The sequence below is a fragment of the Miniopterus natalensis genome, chromosome 7 (genome assembly GCF_054644295.1).
Source record: "Miniopterus natalensis isolate mMinNat1 chromosome 7, mMinNat1.hap1, whole genome shotgun sequence".
Taxonomy (NCBI): Eukaryota; Metazoa; Chordata; class Mammalia; order Chiroptera; family Miniopteridae; genus Miniopterus; species Miniopterus natalensis.
This window is the reverse complement of record NC_142087.1, coordinates 16,964,601-16,984,009: the sequence shown is the minus strand read 5'-3', so window position 1 is coordinate 16,984,009 and position 19,409 is coordinate 16,964,601. Positions and strand designations below refer to the sequence as shown.

Sequence of the window (19,409 nt, the reverse complement as noted above, 5' to 3'; positions counted from 1 at the left end):
CCAGAAGCCGCTGAGGCCGCCTCCGCGGGCCTCCCGCCCGCCGCCCGCGCAGCCTTGTCCTCTGGCAGAAAGCCTCTCCCTGAGCCCGCAGTGCCTGGAGCCCACTCCCACCCACTGCCCGCCCCATGCCCACGGCCCGCGCCTGGAACCTGCCTCGGGAACCACCTCTCTTTTCCTCCAACTCCTACCTCAGAGCCTTTCCTCCAGCTGTGAGGGAGGGACAACCCACAGGGGAACTGGCAACGCCTGGGGCTCTGTCACCTGGAAATGACAGACACCCTCCTGTCCCATTACAGCTACTGCAAAGGCCCCTCAACAGGGTTCAGACCACCAGCACTTTGTAATGGGGGCAGTTGCTGGACCTGCCACCAGCTCCTGTCACCTGACGGTGCTTTAAACGAAGAGGCACATTGGTGACTATCACAGATTGCTTTAGCATTTTGATACCTGAATTAAATATCACCGGTTTCCTTTGTAATCCCATGTCTTTGTGTCATGCATTTAAAAACAGTGCTTTTTTTTCTTTTTTCATTTTAAACATATCTCTAAGTGAAATAATTGAACACTAGAGACAGACTGCCTGGGTGGAAGGGGTGAAGGTCAGTGTCAAGAACAGGGAGATGGGCAGCACAGATCCTTTCCAAGAAGGGACCTGTCACCCAGCTGGTGGTAGCGTGGTCAGCAGAATGGCCTTTGGTCCAGGGTCTGCTTCAGTGGCAGAGAAGCACCTGGCTCATGAGCACACCTTTCCCGGGTGCCCACAGCTGATGACTGATCCATTTTGACTCAATGCTGGGCAACCCTGAAGGACAAATTCAGCTCTGGACATCCCTGTGGAGTTAGTTACCCAAGGCCAGCATAGAAGTTCTCCCTCTGCCCAATCCCGTTTCCACCCCTCCCTGCCCAGCTGTGGGTCCCAAGGGCCCTAGGTAATAGACATTCTTCCCATTAAACTCCTTCTCATTCTGCTCCCTGGGGAGCCCACCCTGCAAAGGCAAGCATGAAATGAGGCCAAGTTCAGAAAGGACAAACTCAACAGCCCCAGTCCCTTGATGTCAATCTGGAGGGCAGAGGAGAGTGCTGAGGCCACCAGGTCACAAAGCCTGTTTGACCCCCAGCCACTGGTGTGTGCTCTCCAGCACTGAGGACTGATTAGGCCACCCTGGAGTGCCAGTCAGCAGCCGGTCCTGTTTCTCAGTCTAATCAGCACATTGGCATTGCTGGACTGGAAGGACAAGCATTTGACCCTGGAGATAGCCCCAGAAAGGCCTCCCAGCACTCTGTGAGCGCACTGACCTCACCAAGTTAACACATGCACATAAATTACTTTTAGCGTAATGGCCCGCACAAGGCCAGCATTCCTTTATCTGTTCATCACTGTTCATCTGAAGATGCATTGGGGTCCCAGCCCAGATGCTTGGAAACACCAGCGAACCAGGCACTTATATTGGGGCAGGGGAGGGCTATTGAACAATAAACATAATTCAGCAGGTTTGGGGGCAGTGAGTGCCAAGGAGAAAAGGGTGGGGCATGTCACAGTTTTCCTCAGAGTGCTCAGGGTGCTCTTTGTGAAGGTGACACCTGACCCTTAAAGGTGAGGGAAGAAGCCATATGGATATCTGAGGGCAGACTTATTTTCTGTTGCTTTGTAACAAATGACCACAAATTGAGCAGGTTAAAATAACACCCACTTACTCTTGCACAGTTTCTGTGGGTCTGGGCTAGGCTCAGCTGGGTTCTCTGCTCAGGGTCTCACAGGGCTGCAGCCAGGATGTGAGCCAGGCTGTGCTCCTTTCTGGAGCCCAGGAACCGTTGCAGGATTCATTTCCTTGTGGCTGTAGAAGTAATAATGGTGGCTTGTTTCTTCAAGGCCAGCAGCAGAGTCCTTGGAGAGGTGCTTGGAGTTTCTGAGCACAGAGAAGCCTCTTTCAAAGGGCTCGCCTGGTTAGGACCCCCCAGCCCAGCAGAAATGCCATCTTTTTAACTCAGTCAAACTAATTAATTACCTCTGCAAAGTCATTTCTTTTGGGTAGTGACCTCGAAGTTGAATTGCTGAGTCATATGGTAAGTGTCTGGTTAACTTTTTAAGAGGTGAGCAATATCACCTCCCCTTAAGGATGGTCCTGGTGTGGAGCCAGTTGAACCCGGCATGGACTGGGCCCCCAACGGTGGCTGGAGTTTCTTGACCAAGGGCAATTTGGTGGAATAGCCGTCATGCTGTCTGAGGCATTCAGGGTGTCTGTGAATGCTCACAGTGACTGGCTGGCCCCAGGGAAGGGTGCCCACCTGTGGTCTCTGCCATTGGAGAAGTAGGCTGGTGTTTCAGGCACTGGCAGCTGAAGAAACTCATCTCCTTACTGTCCTTCAGGGCTACTCATGCGCAAGACAGGAACACCATGGCCATCGCCATCTGGATCTGAGCCGTTTGAACCTAGATCTATTTTTTGCCTCTTTGGTCAAAGGGACATTTCAGACTCCCTATGAGATCACAATCATGAACTGGAAGGAGCATGAGTTCAGGAAGAGTCAGTCTGCCTGAGCAGCTTGTCTACCCCACAGCTGACCACACACGCCTGAATGAGCCCCACCAAGAGCAGCACCATCCAGCTGACCCATGGTCTCATGGGCAGTAATAAGTATTTATTGTCTCAGATCACTAAGGTTTGGGGTGGCTTATGATATAGAATAAGCTGATACGCAGGCAGTCTCTAACGGGGCCGGGACAAGGAAAGTTGTTTTCAAAAGGAGCTAGTGATTTGTCAAAAAGAGTTCTAGCTTTGTTCTGAAACCCTAGGGACTTCTGATGGGAGACCCCATTGGAGCTGGCCACAGGTCCCCTCAGCGTTCTGATCGGCTGTGGACATCTTGGGCATGAGAGGACCCCTGGGTCCTAAGGCCTAAAAGGCAGAGCTGCCTGCCTTACAGCGAGATCTCCTTTGGTGTCCCGCTGCCCTGGATAACCCTCAAAGCCCACTGCTCTTCTGGTCCTGGTAAATAGGTCAGAGCAGCACATTCACACGTGGCCACCGTGGGCTCCGAATGCAGAGGCCCACCATGCGCTGCATCTCTTTTTCAGGGACAAAGGGTGCAAAGTATAGCAACTTACGCATCTTTGTGTGTGTGTGTGTGTGTGTGTGTGTGTAGAAAGACGATCTCTTTTCTCATTACTATAAGAGCAATACACATATACAATATCCAGTTATAAGAATATAGTATAATGTGTTTATTCATTATTCTGTCGATGGGCTTTTGGATTGTTTCCAGGTTTTGACTACTATCCTTTGGTGGACACAAGTATCATATCTCTTGGGTGGAATTGCTGGATTCAAGAGTTTTTGTATGTTTAGCTTTTCCTACCACCACAGTGTGAGAATTCTCTTTCACTTTGACAGGACATCCCAACACTCTCCCCACTACTGCATTCCCAGAAATTTCATGGATATTCAAGGCTCTGTGTTTTCACAGGATTTATCTCCCATATTCCAACACATATTTTATAAAGCATGATGTTACCTCCTGCCTCCTAGGTTCTACATATCTCGTGACTACTACAAGCTTTGGCTCTGCTCAGTGGACCGAAGTGGAACTCTGGGTCCCTGGGGATTACTGGGTCCCCAGTAATTCCAGGAAGGTCTGGGTATTTCTTTCCTCACTGCAGTTACACAGCTCACAAGACTCCTTGACAAATTCTAGAAAGAAGACTTACAGTGAGATATATAATGTGATTGCAGGGTTCTTCCTTCATCTGGTGGTCTAGTTACTGGGTAAAGAACTAGGTCTATATTGTGGTGGATCAGGTTAGGTCCCGATTCACCACAGATAGAGTATTTTTGGACACACAGAACAGGTGGGGCCCTAATGGGCTTCCTGACTATTGCAGTCCTGGGAGACCCATGACAAATTAGTACCTCCAAAAGACCCCTATGGCTCAAACCATTCTTATTAGCACAGCCCATATACTCAACAAAGGGCTCATAGTCGACATATAAAATGAACTCTGACAAATCAATTTAAAAAGAAATGAGCCAGGAGAAAACCACCAAAGCAGCTATGTAATTGTCCAATAAAAATGAAAGGTACTTATCCCATTAGTTATAGGGGAAATTAAAATTCAAACCATAATGAAACCTACACTCACTAGAATAGCTAAATTTTCTTAAAAAAATATATCTTTATTGATTTCAGAGAGAGGAAAGGAGAGGGGGAGAGAGAGATAGAAACATCAATGATGAGAGAGTCATTGATCAGCTGCAGCCCGCAACCTGGGCAAGTGCCCTGACTGGGAATCAAACCCTGATCTCCTGGATCCTAGGTTGATGCTCAACTGCTGAGCCACACCCGGCTGGGCTAGCTAAAGTTTAAAAGGCTGGCTTTAGCAAGTGGATACAGAACAATGGGAACCTCCACACACTGTTGGAGGTGGTATGGATTGGTACAACTACTTGGGAAAGCTGTTTGTCAGTATTACTAAAGCTGAACACATACACACCATGCGACCCAGCAATTCCACTCTAGAAATACATGCATCTGAGCATCAAAAGACATGTCCCAGGATGTCGGTCACAGCGGCACTACTTGTAATAGTCCAAAACTGGAAACAGCCCAGATGTCCACCAACAGTAAATAAAATAAATTTACACAAAAGAATACAGTAGTCCCCCCTTATCTGTGGTTTTGTTTACTGTGGTTTCAGTTACAAATGGAAAATTCCATAAATAAACAATTCCTAAGTTTTTAATTGTGTGTTGTTCTGAGCAGAATGATGAAATCTCTTGCCAGCCTGCTCTGCTCTTTCCGGGCCGTGCACCATCCCTCTTTCCAGCATTTCCATGCTGTACATGCTGCCCACTGTTTCTCACTTAGTACTGGTCTGGGTTACCAGATCAACTGCCGTGGTATCACAGTGCTTGTGTTCAAGTAACCCCTATTTTACTTAATAATGGCCCCAAGCCCGGCCTGCGGGGCTCAATGGTTGAGCATCAACCTGGGACCCAGGAGATGGCAGTTAGATTCCTGGTCAGGGCACAAGCCCGGGGTTCGGGCTCGATCCCCGGTGGGGGGCGTGCAGGAGGCGGCCCATCAATGACTCATCATTAATGTTTTTCTCTCTCTTTCTCTCCTTCTCCCTTCCTCTCTGAAATCAATAAAGATATATTTTAAAAAATAATAACGGCTGCAAAGCACAAGAGTAGTTATGCAGGCTGTTCAGATAAGCCAGAGAGAAGCCATAAAGTGCTTCCTTTAATGGGAAAGGTATGTATGTATATGAAGAAAACATAGTGTATATAGGGTTTGGTGGCATCCACAAGGGGTCTTACAATATATTTCTGGATAAAGAGGGACTACTCTAGTCAAATTTACTGATCTTGTATTTTACGTTTTTGGAAGGCCCTGTCATGTCTTGAGGAGACTGCCCTCTGCTGGAGTTAAGGGGAGCTGCAGGGCAGATCTTGGCCTCCAGCAATTCATTATCAATTTGGCTGTATTTGGCACATAACTCAGTCCCTGGTATGAGTTTGAGGCCATTCTCTAGTTTCATTAAAATAATAATAATAATAATGTAATAATAGTGGCAGCATTTAACATGTATTGAACACTTTACTCTTTCCCAGGCACTGAACTCAACTTTACATGAATGTCTCACTTAATCACCACAACAATCTCAGAGTTTGATACCAGTATTTTATCTATTTTACTTTGGAGAAAACCAAGGCACAGACAGACTAAGGAATATTCCCAAGGATACTCAAGAAGAGGGGAGTGCACTGTTGGTGGGAATGCAGACTGGTGCAGCCACTGTGGAAAACAGTGTGGAGGGTCCTAAAAATTTTTTAATGGCATTGGCTTATGACCCAGCAATTCCACTTCCAGGTATATATCTGAAGAAACCCCAAACACTAATTCTAAAGAATATATGCACCCCTATATTTATTGCATTATTTACAATAGCATAGACATGGAAGCAGGTCAAGTGCCCACCAACAGATGAAGGGATAAAAAAGTTGTGATATATACATAATGGAATATTACTTGGCCATAAAAAAAGAATAAAATGGCCCGGCCAGGCGTGGCTCAGCAGTTGAGCATCGACCTAGGATCCAGGAGATCGAGGTTCGATTCCCAGTCAGGGCATATGCCCGGGTTGCGGGCTCGATGCCCAGTAGGGGGCGTGCAGGAGGCAGCCAATCAATGACTCTCTCATCAATGATGTTTCTCTCTCTCCCCCTCTCCTTTCCTCTCTCTGAAATCAATAAAGATATATTTAAAAAAAAAGGAATAAAATGTTACCATTTGTGAAAGCATGGATGAACCTAGAGGGTATTATGCCATGTGAAATAAGGCAGACAGAAAGACAAATACCATATAACTCACTTATATGTATAATCTAAAGAGCAAAATGGATGAACAAACAAAATAGAAACAGGCTCATAGAGAACAAACCCATGGTTGCCAGAGGGGAGGGTTTTGGGGAACTAGGTGAAAAAGGAGAAGGGATTAAGAACTACAAACTGGTAGTCACAAAACAGTCTCGAGGATGTCAAGTACAGCGTAGGGCATACAGTAAAAAATATCGTAATAACTATGTACGGTGCCAGGGGGGTACTTGAAATACTGGGGGGGGGAGGAACCACTGTGTAAACTATGATTGTCTAACCACTATGCAGTCCATATAAAATTAATACAACATAATACTGAATGTAAACTGTAACTGAAAAATAAAAAATAAAAAATAAAAAATTAAAAAAGGAAGAATGGGAAGCTGGGATTCAAACCCAGGCAGATGGCACCAGGCTTCTAACCACTAACCGAGGTGCTTTCTCTACCTTCAGTTTATTCCTGTGGATTTCTGGAGTGAAGCAGTGAGTGGGGCAATCATGCAAACACTCCCATCTCTCTCGGAGACTTTTTTACAAGGTCTTATTTTATTTCTATAATACACAAACGGGTCCAGGAAGCCATGAGGGACGACTTAGTCAGCTTGTCACCCCCAAATCGGATTCCCCCATAAGAGAAGTTAGTATACTTGCAAAGAGCATCCAAAAACAAACACAGACCCTGGCCGGTTTGGCTCAATGGTTAGAGCGTCAGCCCTTGGACTGAAGGATCCAGGGTTTGATTCGGACCAAGGACAAGTACCTCGGTTGCAGGCTTGATCCCCAGCCTCGGTCAGGGAGCGTGAAGGAGGCAACCAATTGCTGTGTCTCTCTGAAGTCGATGTTTCTCTCTCTCTCCCTCTCTCCCTTCCACTCTCTCTGAAAAGCAATGGAAACGATATCCTCATGTGAGGATTAAAAAACAACAACAACAAACACAAACTTACATGTCACCAGGTCAGGAAGGAACTAAAATCCTGGAAATCTGTTGTTTTAATTTTTATCTGGGTGCTGAATGTCACAGTAATAAAACCTTCAGAGGAAAACACTGTGTGTCTCACACAAGGATGTTACAATCTTGATAAACGGTGATAAAAGGGATGTAGAACACCTTATAAACTGCTGTTTTCAAATATATATATATTTTAACGGTGACTTTTGCCAAATGTTAACATGGAGATATTTTACATGAAACCCTACTTTACAAATACAATTTATCTATTATTAAAAGTTGGGATTAAACTATATTTGTTTTTAGACAAAATTACATTTAAAAGTATCAGAATGTTTCAAGTTAAACTACATGCCAGTGATATGCTATGTTTATAGTTATACTTTTGCAGAATTTTAGAAAGTATAAATTCCTAACTGTCAAAATATTAGTCTCAAATTTCATTTCACCTTATTTTAAAAAGTCCCCATAAAACAATTCTATCTATCCCATTCTAAATGCTGTAAATTGTGAGAAACAGTGCTTCTAAAAAATTGGTTTATACCAGTTGTTCATCCAAAGCCCTCAGGTCCATAGGAGGCTGGAGGCCTACACACCATATTTCCCAGACTTCCTGCAATTGGCTTCCACTATGGCAATAGCCTAGGAGTCAGGCATGGGTAAGGGGTTTGTTGTTAAGGCCAGAGGAAGGACGAATCCTCAGATCCTTCTGTTTCTGGGGACCTCTGACAGTGGCAGGGGCAGCGGCAGCAGCAGTGGAGGGTAAGTGTGGCTCCTGGGTTCCTGCAGGGGCCCTACTGTTCCCACAGCAGCAGTGGGTCAGCCAGCACCCGTGCTTCTGGGCGCAGGCAGTGACAGGCAAAGGTGTGGTAGACACAGTCGACGTTTATGCCTGAGTTATGAATTTTCCAGACACAGAATCCCACTCCCGGACCATCTCTCTTCCTCAGTAGCTAGTATTTAGAAGGAAAACAGGAAGTGTGAAATATGGGCGCCTTCTCTCTCTGGGGAGCATGCCCACACCCATCTGCACTCTCTGCATCTCCTAAACCGGACAGTCCCCAGGAGACTTGCAACTGGGGGAGCAACAGGCAGAGGCAGCTGGTCCCAGGCTAATCCTGAGCCTATCTCCAAGAACCCCTTTTTTCTGACTCTTCAGTGAGCCAATAGCAGTCCTGCCTTGGCTCACTTCTGTCACTGTGACTTTTATTTCTCAGCGAGCCAAAGCAGTGCCTCCTAGGCTCCTTTCTTTCCGGTAATGTTTCTAAAAGCCAAAGAAGCCCTGCTTAGATCAGAGATCAGCAAACTTCTTCCGTAAAAGTCATATAACAAATATTTTAGATTTTGCAAGTCATATACGGTTCCTGTTGCAACTAATCATCTCTGCCATTGTAGCGTCCAAGCAGTCAATGAACAGGTGTGGCTGTATTCCAATAAAACTTTATTTACAAAAACAGGTAGTAGGCCAGATCTGGCCCATGGACTATAATTTGCCAACCACTGACCACACTTGACAATACCCAGGAGATGACCTCATGACTACAGTCCAGGCTACTCCTCTGTAAGATGGAAACCTCTAGGGTCTGGTGCTGTGCTGAGAGTTGTACATGGGCCAGAAAAGGGCACTGAGTGTGGGAGTTTCTGATCAAGTGGTAGGTGCAGAGGCCAAAACATAAGGGGCAAACTGGAATAGGCTGAGCTTCCTTCTTCATAAGAAACACCACTGTTTTATTCCAAGTCAGACCCAACCCTCATACCCCTAATACACACATAGTCCCTGGGCAGGTACTGTCCTTACTGGGCCCTTAGGAGCCCTTGTGCTGTGGCCTGACCACCAGCCCCTCTCTGGTGATGGCCCAGTTGTAGCTCTTCGGGGAGTCCAATGCTGCTTCTATCCGAGCATCCAGGTTCTCTCGGGTAATGAAGTTTTTTGCATCCTCCTGTTGGGAGAGAGGCCAGCTGAATGGGAGCCCCCAGCACATGCCAATCTGCCCACACTGCCTGTTGGCCTTTAGCCCACCGAGAGAGAGGCTCCAGCTCTTCCCTGGGAAATGCTTGGAGCCCAGGTCCTCTTTGAGGCCCTGCTGACCTTCCAGCAGCCTTGTCACATTCTTCTTTCTTAATCACCCACTGGACAGCTCTGCCAGAACCACAGCACACCAGCTGCGGCAATGTTACCTCTTAAACTCTCTCAAACTCCTCCTCCTCCTACGACTTTAATTCATGCCTCATCCACTCTTGCTGGATCACTCCTGCCAACCTATCCCAAACATTTAACCCTACAGAGACTTATCACCCATAAGTGGACTGCACGGTCCCTCCTTCAGACACCAGCTTATTATCCACTAGCTACCTGAACACCTTACAAAGTCAACTCTCACCTCCAGGTCCTTGTGCTGCCCTCCTCTCCCAAACCCTCGCCACCTAACTCTCTCAAGGCTGCCCTCTCTATCTGCACGGAGCCGGTGCCCCACTGCGCTGCACCCAGGGCTCTGACGGCCTCCCAGGCTGAGCTCCCGGCCTACGGCGCCCACCCCGTGGAGACCCGACCTACCTGCAGCTGCAGCACTTCCTGCTCCTTGAGCTGCACCCAGGCCTGAGTCTCTCGGGCCTGACGGGCCTTCTCCTCGGCCTGCAGCCGCTCCTGCTTCCGCGCCTCCAGCCGCAGCCTCTCTATCCTGGGAGGACCAAAAGGCCGAGACTAAGCTGGCTGGGCTCCCCGCCGGCCGGCCCGCCCCGCCCCGCCGCGCCCGCCCCGCCCGGCTCACCGCAGCTGGTGCAGGCGCAGGTTCTCCGCCTGGTTCCAGGCCATCAGCTCGCGGTGCTCAGCGGCGTCCTCCAGCGCCTTGCGCTCTGCCAGGACCCCGACCCGGGCCTCGTGGATCTTCCTCCGCACCTCGGACACGAACTGCAGCCTGGGCAGAGACGCGCCCGAGGTCGGCACCCTGCTAGCCCGCCCGCCCCGGCACTCAGCCCGCCGCCCCCTCGGTCACACACACCTGAGGGCGCGCACGATTTGGCGGTACTGCCGGTACCGCTCCGTCACCACGAAGAACTCCGCAGGGTCCACCGCGGGCGGGGTGGCCACGCGCCCGACCTTGGACTTGGCCGGCGGGTCGTGGCGGGTCTTGCGGCCGCGCGCAAGCAGCAGCAGCGGGGCCGGGGGCCCGCAAGGGGGCCGCCCCACTAAGTGGCTCAGCGGCCGCAGCATGACCGGGGCCGCCGAGCGTCCGGCGCGCCGCAGGGCATCACGGGGGCCGGAAGCGGCCGCGAGGCACCACGGGACGTGAAGTCCGGGTCCGTCCTCCCTGCGCGCGGGCGCCGGGAGCCTGGCTCGCGGGACGCTGCCGCCGTCCCCTGTCCCCGGGCCCGGGCCCACCCCGTGTCCCTTCCGCTTGCGGGGGCCCCGCATCCCTCCAGGCCCCATGCGGGTAAGGATCTCGGCGTGAGTGGAAGAGAAAGGACGAAGGAGAGAATCCGAGGCAGCGGCTTCGAGGATCCCACCTCTTTGTTGGGCGACGGGGCGCAGCGCTGCGGTCCAGTCTGCCGGGGAGGGGACGGTCGTTCGCGCGGAAGCTCTCGTCCCCCGGCCCCTTGCGCCCCCTCCCGACCCGGCTTCGCAGAGACGCGCTCCTACGCCCGGAGGGCCCGACGTGGGGATCCTCCCCTCCCCAGGATCCGGCCGCCCGCCCTCAACAAACCTGATAAGTAAAAACCTGAGCCCACGCGGACTTAGGTTAAGCGTACGGTTTGCCTTATACGAATCTGCTACTTTATCCTGTGGTCACCGTGCTCTCCTGGTGCACTTTAAACTCAGTGGTTGAATGTCGACCTGTGAACCAGGAGGTCACCGTTCGATTCTGGCCAGGAAGCCGCCCATCAACGACCCTGTCTCATCAATGACGTTTCTCTCTCCCCCTCCCTTCCTCTCTCTGAAATCAATAAAAACATATATAAAAAATAATATAATGTGCAAAATAGAAATCATCCATCTCCACACCTGCTATGGCTTTGAGGGACAGCAATCTGTCATTTCTAGTGCCCTGCCAGGCCTTGCTACCTGTCAGTGTGAGGTCGCACCCCTCGTCTCTTTCCACTGGCAGGGGGACACAATGGCTTCTCGCGAGAAGTCTGGGGGACCCCACTGCAGTCATTGTCTTACTTATGGAGGGTTTTTTTTTAGTACAGTACAGCTATTTCATACTACACTTGTGACTTACAATCTTTAACATAAATTGTCTAGAGTTTTGGGAAATAGGAAGAATAGCAGAGAGCACCCTGCTTATGTGCAGCAGGGGCATCAACAGCTGGGGGTGTGGTGGCAGGGGGTGTCTCAGTGTTGTCAACCCCCTCTCTCACCCACATAGCCCACAGTCCTTAGCTACCATGGCCCCTGGTGGCCAATGCTGCGGGCCTCTCATCCTATTTACCAGCAATGTCTGTACCAGGTACTGCTGCTTAAGGAGGGTCCACTGGCCTGTGGTCCTGCCCTCCCAGATCACACTTTCCCCCGGGGGGTGGGGTGGGGGTTGCCAGTGCATCACTTTGGAGGCTATGGGCAATCAGGTCTGGGTTGCCTGCTGCAGTGCCCAGAATCCTTCCTCAGAAGGTAGCCAAGGTTGCAGCCTGCCCTCACTACCCTCAACCCCAGGCTAAAGTAGGCGAAGGAACCCAGCCAGCACCTTCTTCCACTCATGCTGGGGAGACTTGCCACCCACCTGGGGGCCTTGGGGCATGTTGGCAGTGCCAGGGTGAACTAGAGGCTCACTTTCCTCCAGGGTACCAGCCGTGGGACCAGTGCTGAATCTTTGAGGGTCCAGGTTGGGTGGGCAGCAGCAGCAGCAGGCCTAGCCTGGAGCTGGCCATGGCAGGGCTGCTCCTGATGGGGAACTCGAGAAGTTAGAATTTTTTTACGTTTAGCACTAGCTGGTTTGGCTCAGTGGTTAGAGCATCGGCCCATGGGGTAAAGGGTTACAGGTTCGGTTCTGGTCAAGGGCACGTACCCTGGTTGCAAGCTCTATCCCCACCCCAACTGGGGCTCATGTAGGAGGCAACCAATCAGTGTCTCTCACATTGATGTTTCCCTGTCTCTTCCCCCTCCCTTCCACTATCTCTAAAAAAAAATAAAATCAATGGGCCTGGCCAGTGTGGCTTAGTGGTTGGGTGTTGACTCATGAACCATGAGGTCTCAAATTTGATTCCAGATCAGGGCACATATCCGACTTGTGGATTCAATCCCCAGTAGGGGGCGTGCAGGAGGCAGCCCATCAACATTTCTCTCTGTCCCTCTCCCTTCCTCTCTTCCTCTAAGATCAATAAAAAATATTTAAATTTTTTTACTTTTAGAAATATAGTTAATAGGCTTGGTAAATAATGCATGGACAAAAGCTATTGTTTCAGGAACTGGAATGCGTGACTGGACCTGCCCTGACTCCAGGAGACCCTCAAGCAATTCGACCTTTGTGACCCAGGAGGGCTGCAAGCAACCAAGATGGTGTCTGGGTCATTGTGCTCCAGGGAGAGAAGTCTGCTGCTCAGGATGCAGATACGGAACCTCCGGTCAGCAGACGAAGGGATGCTCGGGAAACCACCGCACTGCAATTTTGTTTTGTTTTTTAAATATATCTTTATTGATTTCAGAGAGGAGAGAGAGATAGAAACATCAATGATGAGAGAGTCATTGATCGGCTGCAGCCCGCAACCCGGGCATGTGCCCTGACCGGGAATTGAACCCTGATCGCCTGGACCCTAGGTCGATGCTCAACTGCTGAGCCACGCCTGGCCTGGCAGCACTGGTTTTTATCTGATTAAACCTTTTCCCTGAATTCCAAACCCCTTACCTACTTTCTTCTGAATTCCAAATGCTTTATCTACGCTTTTCTTCTCCTTATAAAAAGGGTGAGTTTGAGATGTAAAACTCATAAAGATTCAATCCTTGTCTCTACTTATTGGTTCTAGTAGTGACAGGTAGCATGAATGGTGGCTTTTCCAGTTTCACTCCCATGGAGAGTGGACAGCACTCAAGGAGACTGACACTTCCATCCAGGGTCCCTTTGGACAACTGGCACTTCAGGGGTAGGTTTAGTGTCTCCTAATGCCCCTCCCTCTTCTGCCACTGCTCCTCATCCCAGGACTACAGGGGTCCCAACCCTGAGAGCTCCTGGCAACTAGCCTTCTCCCAAAGCCTGGAGCCTGGAGATTACCGAGCTTGCCAGCTGGGGGCCACCCCAATCTGTCTGGCCTACCCCCCCTTTCTTTGGGGATTCCAGAAATGGGAGAAAGTTGGAGACTTCAGGCCACTGGATGATCAGGGAAAGGGGAATTCTCCATGAGACAGGCAGCAGTGTGGGGGCAATTGGGGGCACCTGGTGCTGAGTGACCAGAGTGGGGGCTCTCTGCCTCTTCTCTCTGTGGCTTGCCATATTTCTTCTATGGTAGGTGGGGTTGTGAAAGGATGTGTGGTGGTGACAGGGGCAAGTACTTCTACCCCTTGTCCCTCCCATACTACGGGCAGCAGGCACAGGAAGTTTTGTTAGGGAGAGAAGAGGGAAAGGGGGCTTTTCTGGGTATGGTTCTTGGGGAGAGGGATTTGGGAAGAGGAAGGGGAGCAGTGTGCTACCTACCCAGGATGGAGCTCCATCCAGGAGTCCCAGCCCTTGGGGAGGGCAGCCTCCACACTCACAGGAGAGCTGTGGATGAGGTGGCTTCTTGAGGTGGCTCCTTCCCGCCACAGGGGGCCCCAGACAGCCCCAGGATGTATTGATCCACCCCCAGCTGCAGCCCACACCCTCCCCACTGCATGTTCCCAGTATATTTTCAGCCACTGACCCTGGGGTCGCCAGACTGATGTTCCTTGCATCTTCACAGGGATCTGGAGGTCATAGGACTCCTGCTCTAGACAACCCCTTCCCTGAAAAGCCATCTTCCCACTTCCCAGGCTGCCTCCTCAAGCTCCTGTCCTTAGGCCTAGAAAGCCACATGGCCTTTCCCGATCAAAAAAAGGAAATTGTGGCCTGGAGAGGGGCAATGCCTGGGGACAACCTGAGTCGCACCAAGCTCGGGGCTCCCAAGTGGAACACTGGTGGCCTAAGAGTGGGGAGCACAGCAGCCTATTAAGAGGTCAAGGGGAGGCTATGACCACCCATCCTGAGGGCTTGTTTGCCCCCCTGTAAAACAGGTTGGGTGGGCCAATCCTCATCCACACTCCTGGACACCATCACTCCAGGTGGAGGCACGTTTGGGTGGGGCACGCCTACCCACAGGTGGCCTCTCTCTCCTCCAAGCAGGCCTATGAGAGGGGCCGGCTAAGCGGACAGTGCAGCATCTGCGGGGCTATCAGCAGTTGGTAGGAACAATTTTCCCTCTCAAGGTTCCAACCCCTCCCCATCTTGTGCTCAACACAGGACTATTTCTGGATTTGGGCACAGCTGCCCTAGAACACTGGAAATATGCTCCCATCTCTCAGTGTGGGTCAGCTCAATTTTCTATCACCAGCCATTAGCCTATGGGGGGCAGAGGCCTGTTTCCAGGGTTGATAACCAATCTCTGCATTTGAGCTGAACAGCAAATTCAAGGGCCTGGGTCAGGCTTATCTTATCATTATGGTGTCGTCAGTGGAAGAGCAGGTGCATCAAATCCTGTGGCAAAGTTAGGGGAAGGAATGGCGTAATGGGCACTGTGGTAGGTCATGGGCACTTGGAATTCAGCCGCTCATGTAGGAGGGCATGCATGCAAATTTCCAAATTGACTTATTTAGCACTGTGTGTCCAGTTAAATTGTTTTGGGAAAAACAGACTGTTCCTAGGTGCATGGGTTAACCAAGTAATTTTTAGAAAAACATTTGCTTTGCGGTTTAGTAAAAATGATTCTTTGAGTTTAATAAACAAGATCAGGTTGTTGTTGTTTTTTAAAATATATCTTTATTGATTTCAGAGAGAGGAAGGGAGAGGGAGACAGAGACAGAAACATCAACAATGACAGTCACTGACTGGCTGCCTCCTGCGTGCCCCCCACTGGGGATCGAGCCTGCAACCCGGGCATCTGCCCTGACTGGGAATCGAACCTCCATCTCCTGGATCCTAGGTCGATGCCCAACCGCTGAGCGACACCAGTCGGGTAACAAGCTTAGCTTTGACTTGGGTTTACAGAATGTTTTATTCAAAATCTCTCATGTTTATTTTAAAAGAGTAATGGGATGCCTTTATATTTTCAGTAATTTGTTTGTGGCTTTTCCTAAAAAATCCAAACCAGAACTAAGCTTCCCAGGGGAAGCGCTAGGCCCTCCCTGGCAACATGCCTAGCTTTCAGGAATGCGCGCTGCCCCCTTCAGACTATAAACTCGGCAGGACTCAGAAAGCCATCCAGCTAATTCTCTGCTCTGGGGAGAGGACATCATTCCAGTCTGGGAGCTTCTTGCAGTCAGGGGGAAGCAGAGGTTCAGAACTGAGCACTCAGGTGCTGTTGGAGCACAGAGGCACAAACCCTCGACCAGGTGGTCTAGGGTGAAGGCTGAAAGGAGTTAGCTAGAGTAGTGGAAACAGGGCAGCAGTAGGTGCTCCAGCGTAAGGAACAAAATGGAGAGGAGTCAACATAGGAACTGCCAGTGGGCCCATGGGCTGGAGCAAGGTGGGAGTGGGGGTGAAGTGTGCAGAGAATGCCAGAGGGCTGCAGGGGGCATGAGACAGGTGCCTGTGGGTCATCCCATGTGGGGTCACTCAGCAGGAAGCAGGATATGGGGACATGGAGCTCAGGAGGGGGCTCAAGCTTGGAGAAGGGCTGAGGACCCACAGCATAGAGATGGCAGGAATGCCCGAGCTCTGAGGAGGGAGACAGTGGAGGAGCAGCTAGAGTGGGGATCAGTCTGAAGGGAGTCACTAACACCAAGGGGGAACTAGTGGGCAGACAGGGGATTCCTGGGGCTCAGTGCACAGGTCACCTTGGCAAGAACAGGTAAGAAAGGAAATGAAGTGGGGAAGAGGAAAAAGTGAGAGTGTAGATTTTTTCAAGAAGTCTATCATAAAGGGACAAGAATTTAAGCCTGGGGGAAGTGCCCCCCCCCCCCCATTTTTAATGAAAAACTTAATCGTTTGGTGGGGGAAGTGATGAAAGAAACAGAAAACCTAGGAGAAAGATGACTTGTTGAAGTGAGGTCTCTGAGGGTGTGGCAGACCCCAGAGTTCTTGGTGTGTGGCGGGCAATGGACACCACTTTTTTCCTTCTAAGAAATCCTCACTGACTGGCTGAAGGGTGGGCACTGAACAAAGACGTCATCCCTGCCCTTCACACAATCATGCTGTGTGAGCCCCAATATATTTTCCTTTTAGCCTAGACCAGTTCCTGTCGGGTCTCTTGAAATATGGGAGCCCAGTTTGAAGACGTTTCTGTATTAACCAGGTGATATTTAAAATATTGGCTCAGCCGCTAATAGCAGATGAAGGACGGAATGCAGGTTGTGCAGAAGGCTCTCCTGCAAGTTTCCAGCACAGATTGCTGACCCAAGGTCTTCCTCCTCCATCTGCCTGGACTGGTTACACAGAGGCACCAAAAGGTAGCTTGTGAGGAGCCAGGGTCTCCTTCCCAAACATGGCTCCCCTCATCAGAAATTTGTCAGATTCTGTCTTTGCTTAATTTATCCATGCTTCTTTTAAAACTACTAACAATTGAGTTTATTGCCCCTTGGAGTTCCTTAGTTCATACAGAAGGACCAAGTATCTCCACTGACACACACTCACCTCTTTGTAAGCTTCCAGAGGTGGTCTGTCGTGGCGTCCCCGCAGACATCCTGAAGATGTGGTACAAAACTTGGCTCCCATCTTGGAGCTGTCATGTCTTGTTTGCTTGGGCTCCAAGATCCTCTGTAATGTGGCTCCACATGACCTTTCTTCCTTTCACTCTCTAAATTTCCAGCATCCCTTGGGTCCAGTTCAAGTCCCACTTCCTCCAAGAAACACAGCAGCACAAGTGTGCTAGGGTGGACTGGCTAGGGTGCCATCTCTTACTCTTGACAATCTGAGGAGGCTCAGGGCCTGCCCCTGTTACCCAAGAAATGCCCTGCAGGCTGCAAGGCTCTCTTGGTCCTGCACTGATAGCCATGGCAACCAGTTTATGCTCTTGTTCCCATGATGAGCTGTTCATGAGGCTAGGAAGAAGTGGACAGACCCATCCTCCCAGCTGTGCTCCCAAAGGCTATGTTTCCCAGCACCCCTTGTAGCTAGGTGTGGCCTTATGACTAGGTTTTAGCCAGTGGGATATGTGTGAAAATGAAAAGGGCAAATTTTGCTTCATGTCCTTAAAAATGAAGTTGCTTGCTCTCCACACTCTTTGGTGTTCCACTGGAAAAGACAGTGATCCAGCTCCAGCCACACCAAGGGACACTGGGACCATGGATGGGAGGGTACTAGGTGTCTGGACTAGGTAGGCTGTTACTGAGAAATAAATGAACATCCACCTTATCTGAGACACAAAAGTGAAGACACTTTTGTCTAATATTCAGGCTCAAAATCAAGTTGGAATCTAAGACTCCCACCACCCAGGATCTGAGGCACTTCCACATAAAAGTCCTGGAAATGAGGACAGATATGAAAGAAAATTTCATATGAAAGAAAATTTCATAAGAAGCTATTTAACACAGTAAGTGTGAGTGTAAAGACTTATTCTGGTTGGAGTGACACAATCAAGATAGTTTTGTACCAAAGCACCAGAGAGTCAGACTGGCCTTAGCCCTGAGCCACCTCCTCTCTCCATGCCCCTGGCCATCTTCCCAGGGTGCCAGGCTGGCTGGGACCACAGTACCAAAGATGTGTTGGGAGGGGAAGGTGGGTCCTTGGCATGCAGCCAAGAGCTGGAGGGGCTGAGCTTACTGGGAAAAAGGAGTTGGGGGGACTGTGGCCTCTCTTTGGCCAGTTGAGACAAAATAGTAACAGTAGGGCCGGGGGTGGCCTAGGAGAGCCCCAGCCCTGGTATGGCTGCCCTACCCCAGAAAAAGGGAGAGACGTTTCCTCAGGGAGGCAAAGCTTTTATTACCTGATAATCCCTAGTGTGGTGACAGAGATACCGCTCTGGTTCCCTTACTTCCACAGTGTGGGTGGGTGGTGGGAGAAGGGGATGTGTGGGGAGAGGAGGGGTTATTTACAAAGCAGGGAGGGAACAGTGGCCTGAAAGGGCACTGGGACAACCAATTTCCTCAAAAGCTCTGAGAACTTTGTGCTCTTTTTCTTAGTTGATGCCACGCTACCTGGAAAGGGTTTTGCATGTATCCTTTAGGAAAAGATGTATAAACCACAGAATATAGCCCAATTTCCAGGCAGAGAATTTCACGATATCAATCCAAACATCACACTATTTAATTCCCCAATAAAACATTGGAAAAAGGACTATCAGTGCTGACACATTTACATATAAAATCTCCACCTAATAAGTAATAGAAGCCTATGTACCAATTTCTAAAACAGCTGTAAGATATGTACACAGTTTCGGGCGTATTAACAACAGAATATTACAAACACTAACGGCAGGCCTCCCGCCCTTGGGCCGCACCGCCTCTTACTTGAAGTTGGCATAATCTGAGAAGGCGTCAATATACTCCTGCACCACCTTGTAGCAGAACTCATACTGCTCCTGGAGAGCGAGAGGGGGGAGCCAGGGTTACTGACGAGAACATATACGCGGTTCCTGCCACAGTTCTGGCAACACCCTCTCCTGGGGTGAGCGCAGCTAACTTCCTACATATGGAGGCGACCAGAGAGGAAGAGGTCAGATGTGCATGCTGGCTTGGTACAGCTGGTGGGGAGATGGCTCTGTGTAGCCTACACCTCCCTATGGCTGTCAGGCTCAAAGCACCTCATTAACTCCCAAACATCTTAAAATTTACTTTCTCCATACTTGGTGGTTACTAGTCAGACTGTCAGAAGACAGACCTCTTAACAGGGAGCCTGAGTAGAAGAGAGGAGGCACTCCTGAGTCTTCCACTTCCCAGGACTCATGGAGAGGTGTAGATAAGCCCATGGGGCACCCCGCACCGCCTTCTAGCCTTTACAGAGGCCACAAGGCCCAACATGATCTGAGGGGTCCCTGCCCAGGCCAGG

The 19,409-nt window shown here is 50.1% G+C and overlaps 3 protein-coding genes across 5 annotated transcripts in view; all 3 read right to left on the bottom strand.

The window, feature by feature from the left end:
* Nucleotides 1-8,750: 8,750 nt before the first annotated feature.
* Nucleotides 8,751-10,575, bottom strand: MRPS26 (mitochondrial ribosomal protein S26). The gene is made up of 4 exons (XM_087818839.1): nt 10,326-10,575; nt 10,095-10,241; nt 9,881-10,004; nt 8,751-9,266 (listed from the first exon to the last, which is right to left on the bottom strand). Exons 1-4 carry the CDS (start codon nt 10,535-10,537, stop codon nt 9,132-9,134), a joined length of 618 nt encoding a protein of 205 aa, XP_087674965.1. The 5' UTR covers nt 10,538-10,575; the 3' UTR covers nt 8,751-9,131.
* Nucleotides 10,576-11,681: 1,106 nt separating this feature from the next.
* On the bottom strand, nt 11,682-12,192 carry LOC148092708 (progonadoliberin-2). The gene is given in 3 exon segments (XM_087819295.1): nt 11,682-11,855; nt 11,857-11,927; nt 12,045-12,192. Coding segments are annotated over 3 exon segments (393 nt in total).
* A 6,454-nt stretch (nt 12,193-18,646) lies between these two features.
* The window catches only part of PTPRA (protein tyrosine phosphatase receptor type A), a 110,047-nt gene continuing 109,284 nt past the window's right edge, over nt 18,647-19,409 (bottom strand). For all 3 annotated transcript variants that reach the window (XM_087818837.1, XM_087818838.1, XM_016215798.1), the window contains one exon: nt 18,647-18,942. In XM_087818837.1, the coding sequence (XP_087674963.1) occupies nt 18,868-18,942 (75 nt within the window). In that variant the 3' untranslated portion in view covers nt 18,647-18,867. The remainder of the gene's footprint in view (nt 18,943-19,409) is intronic.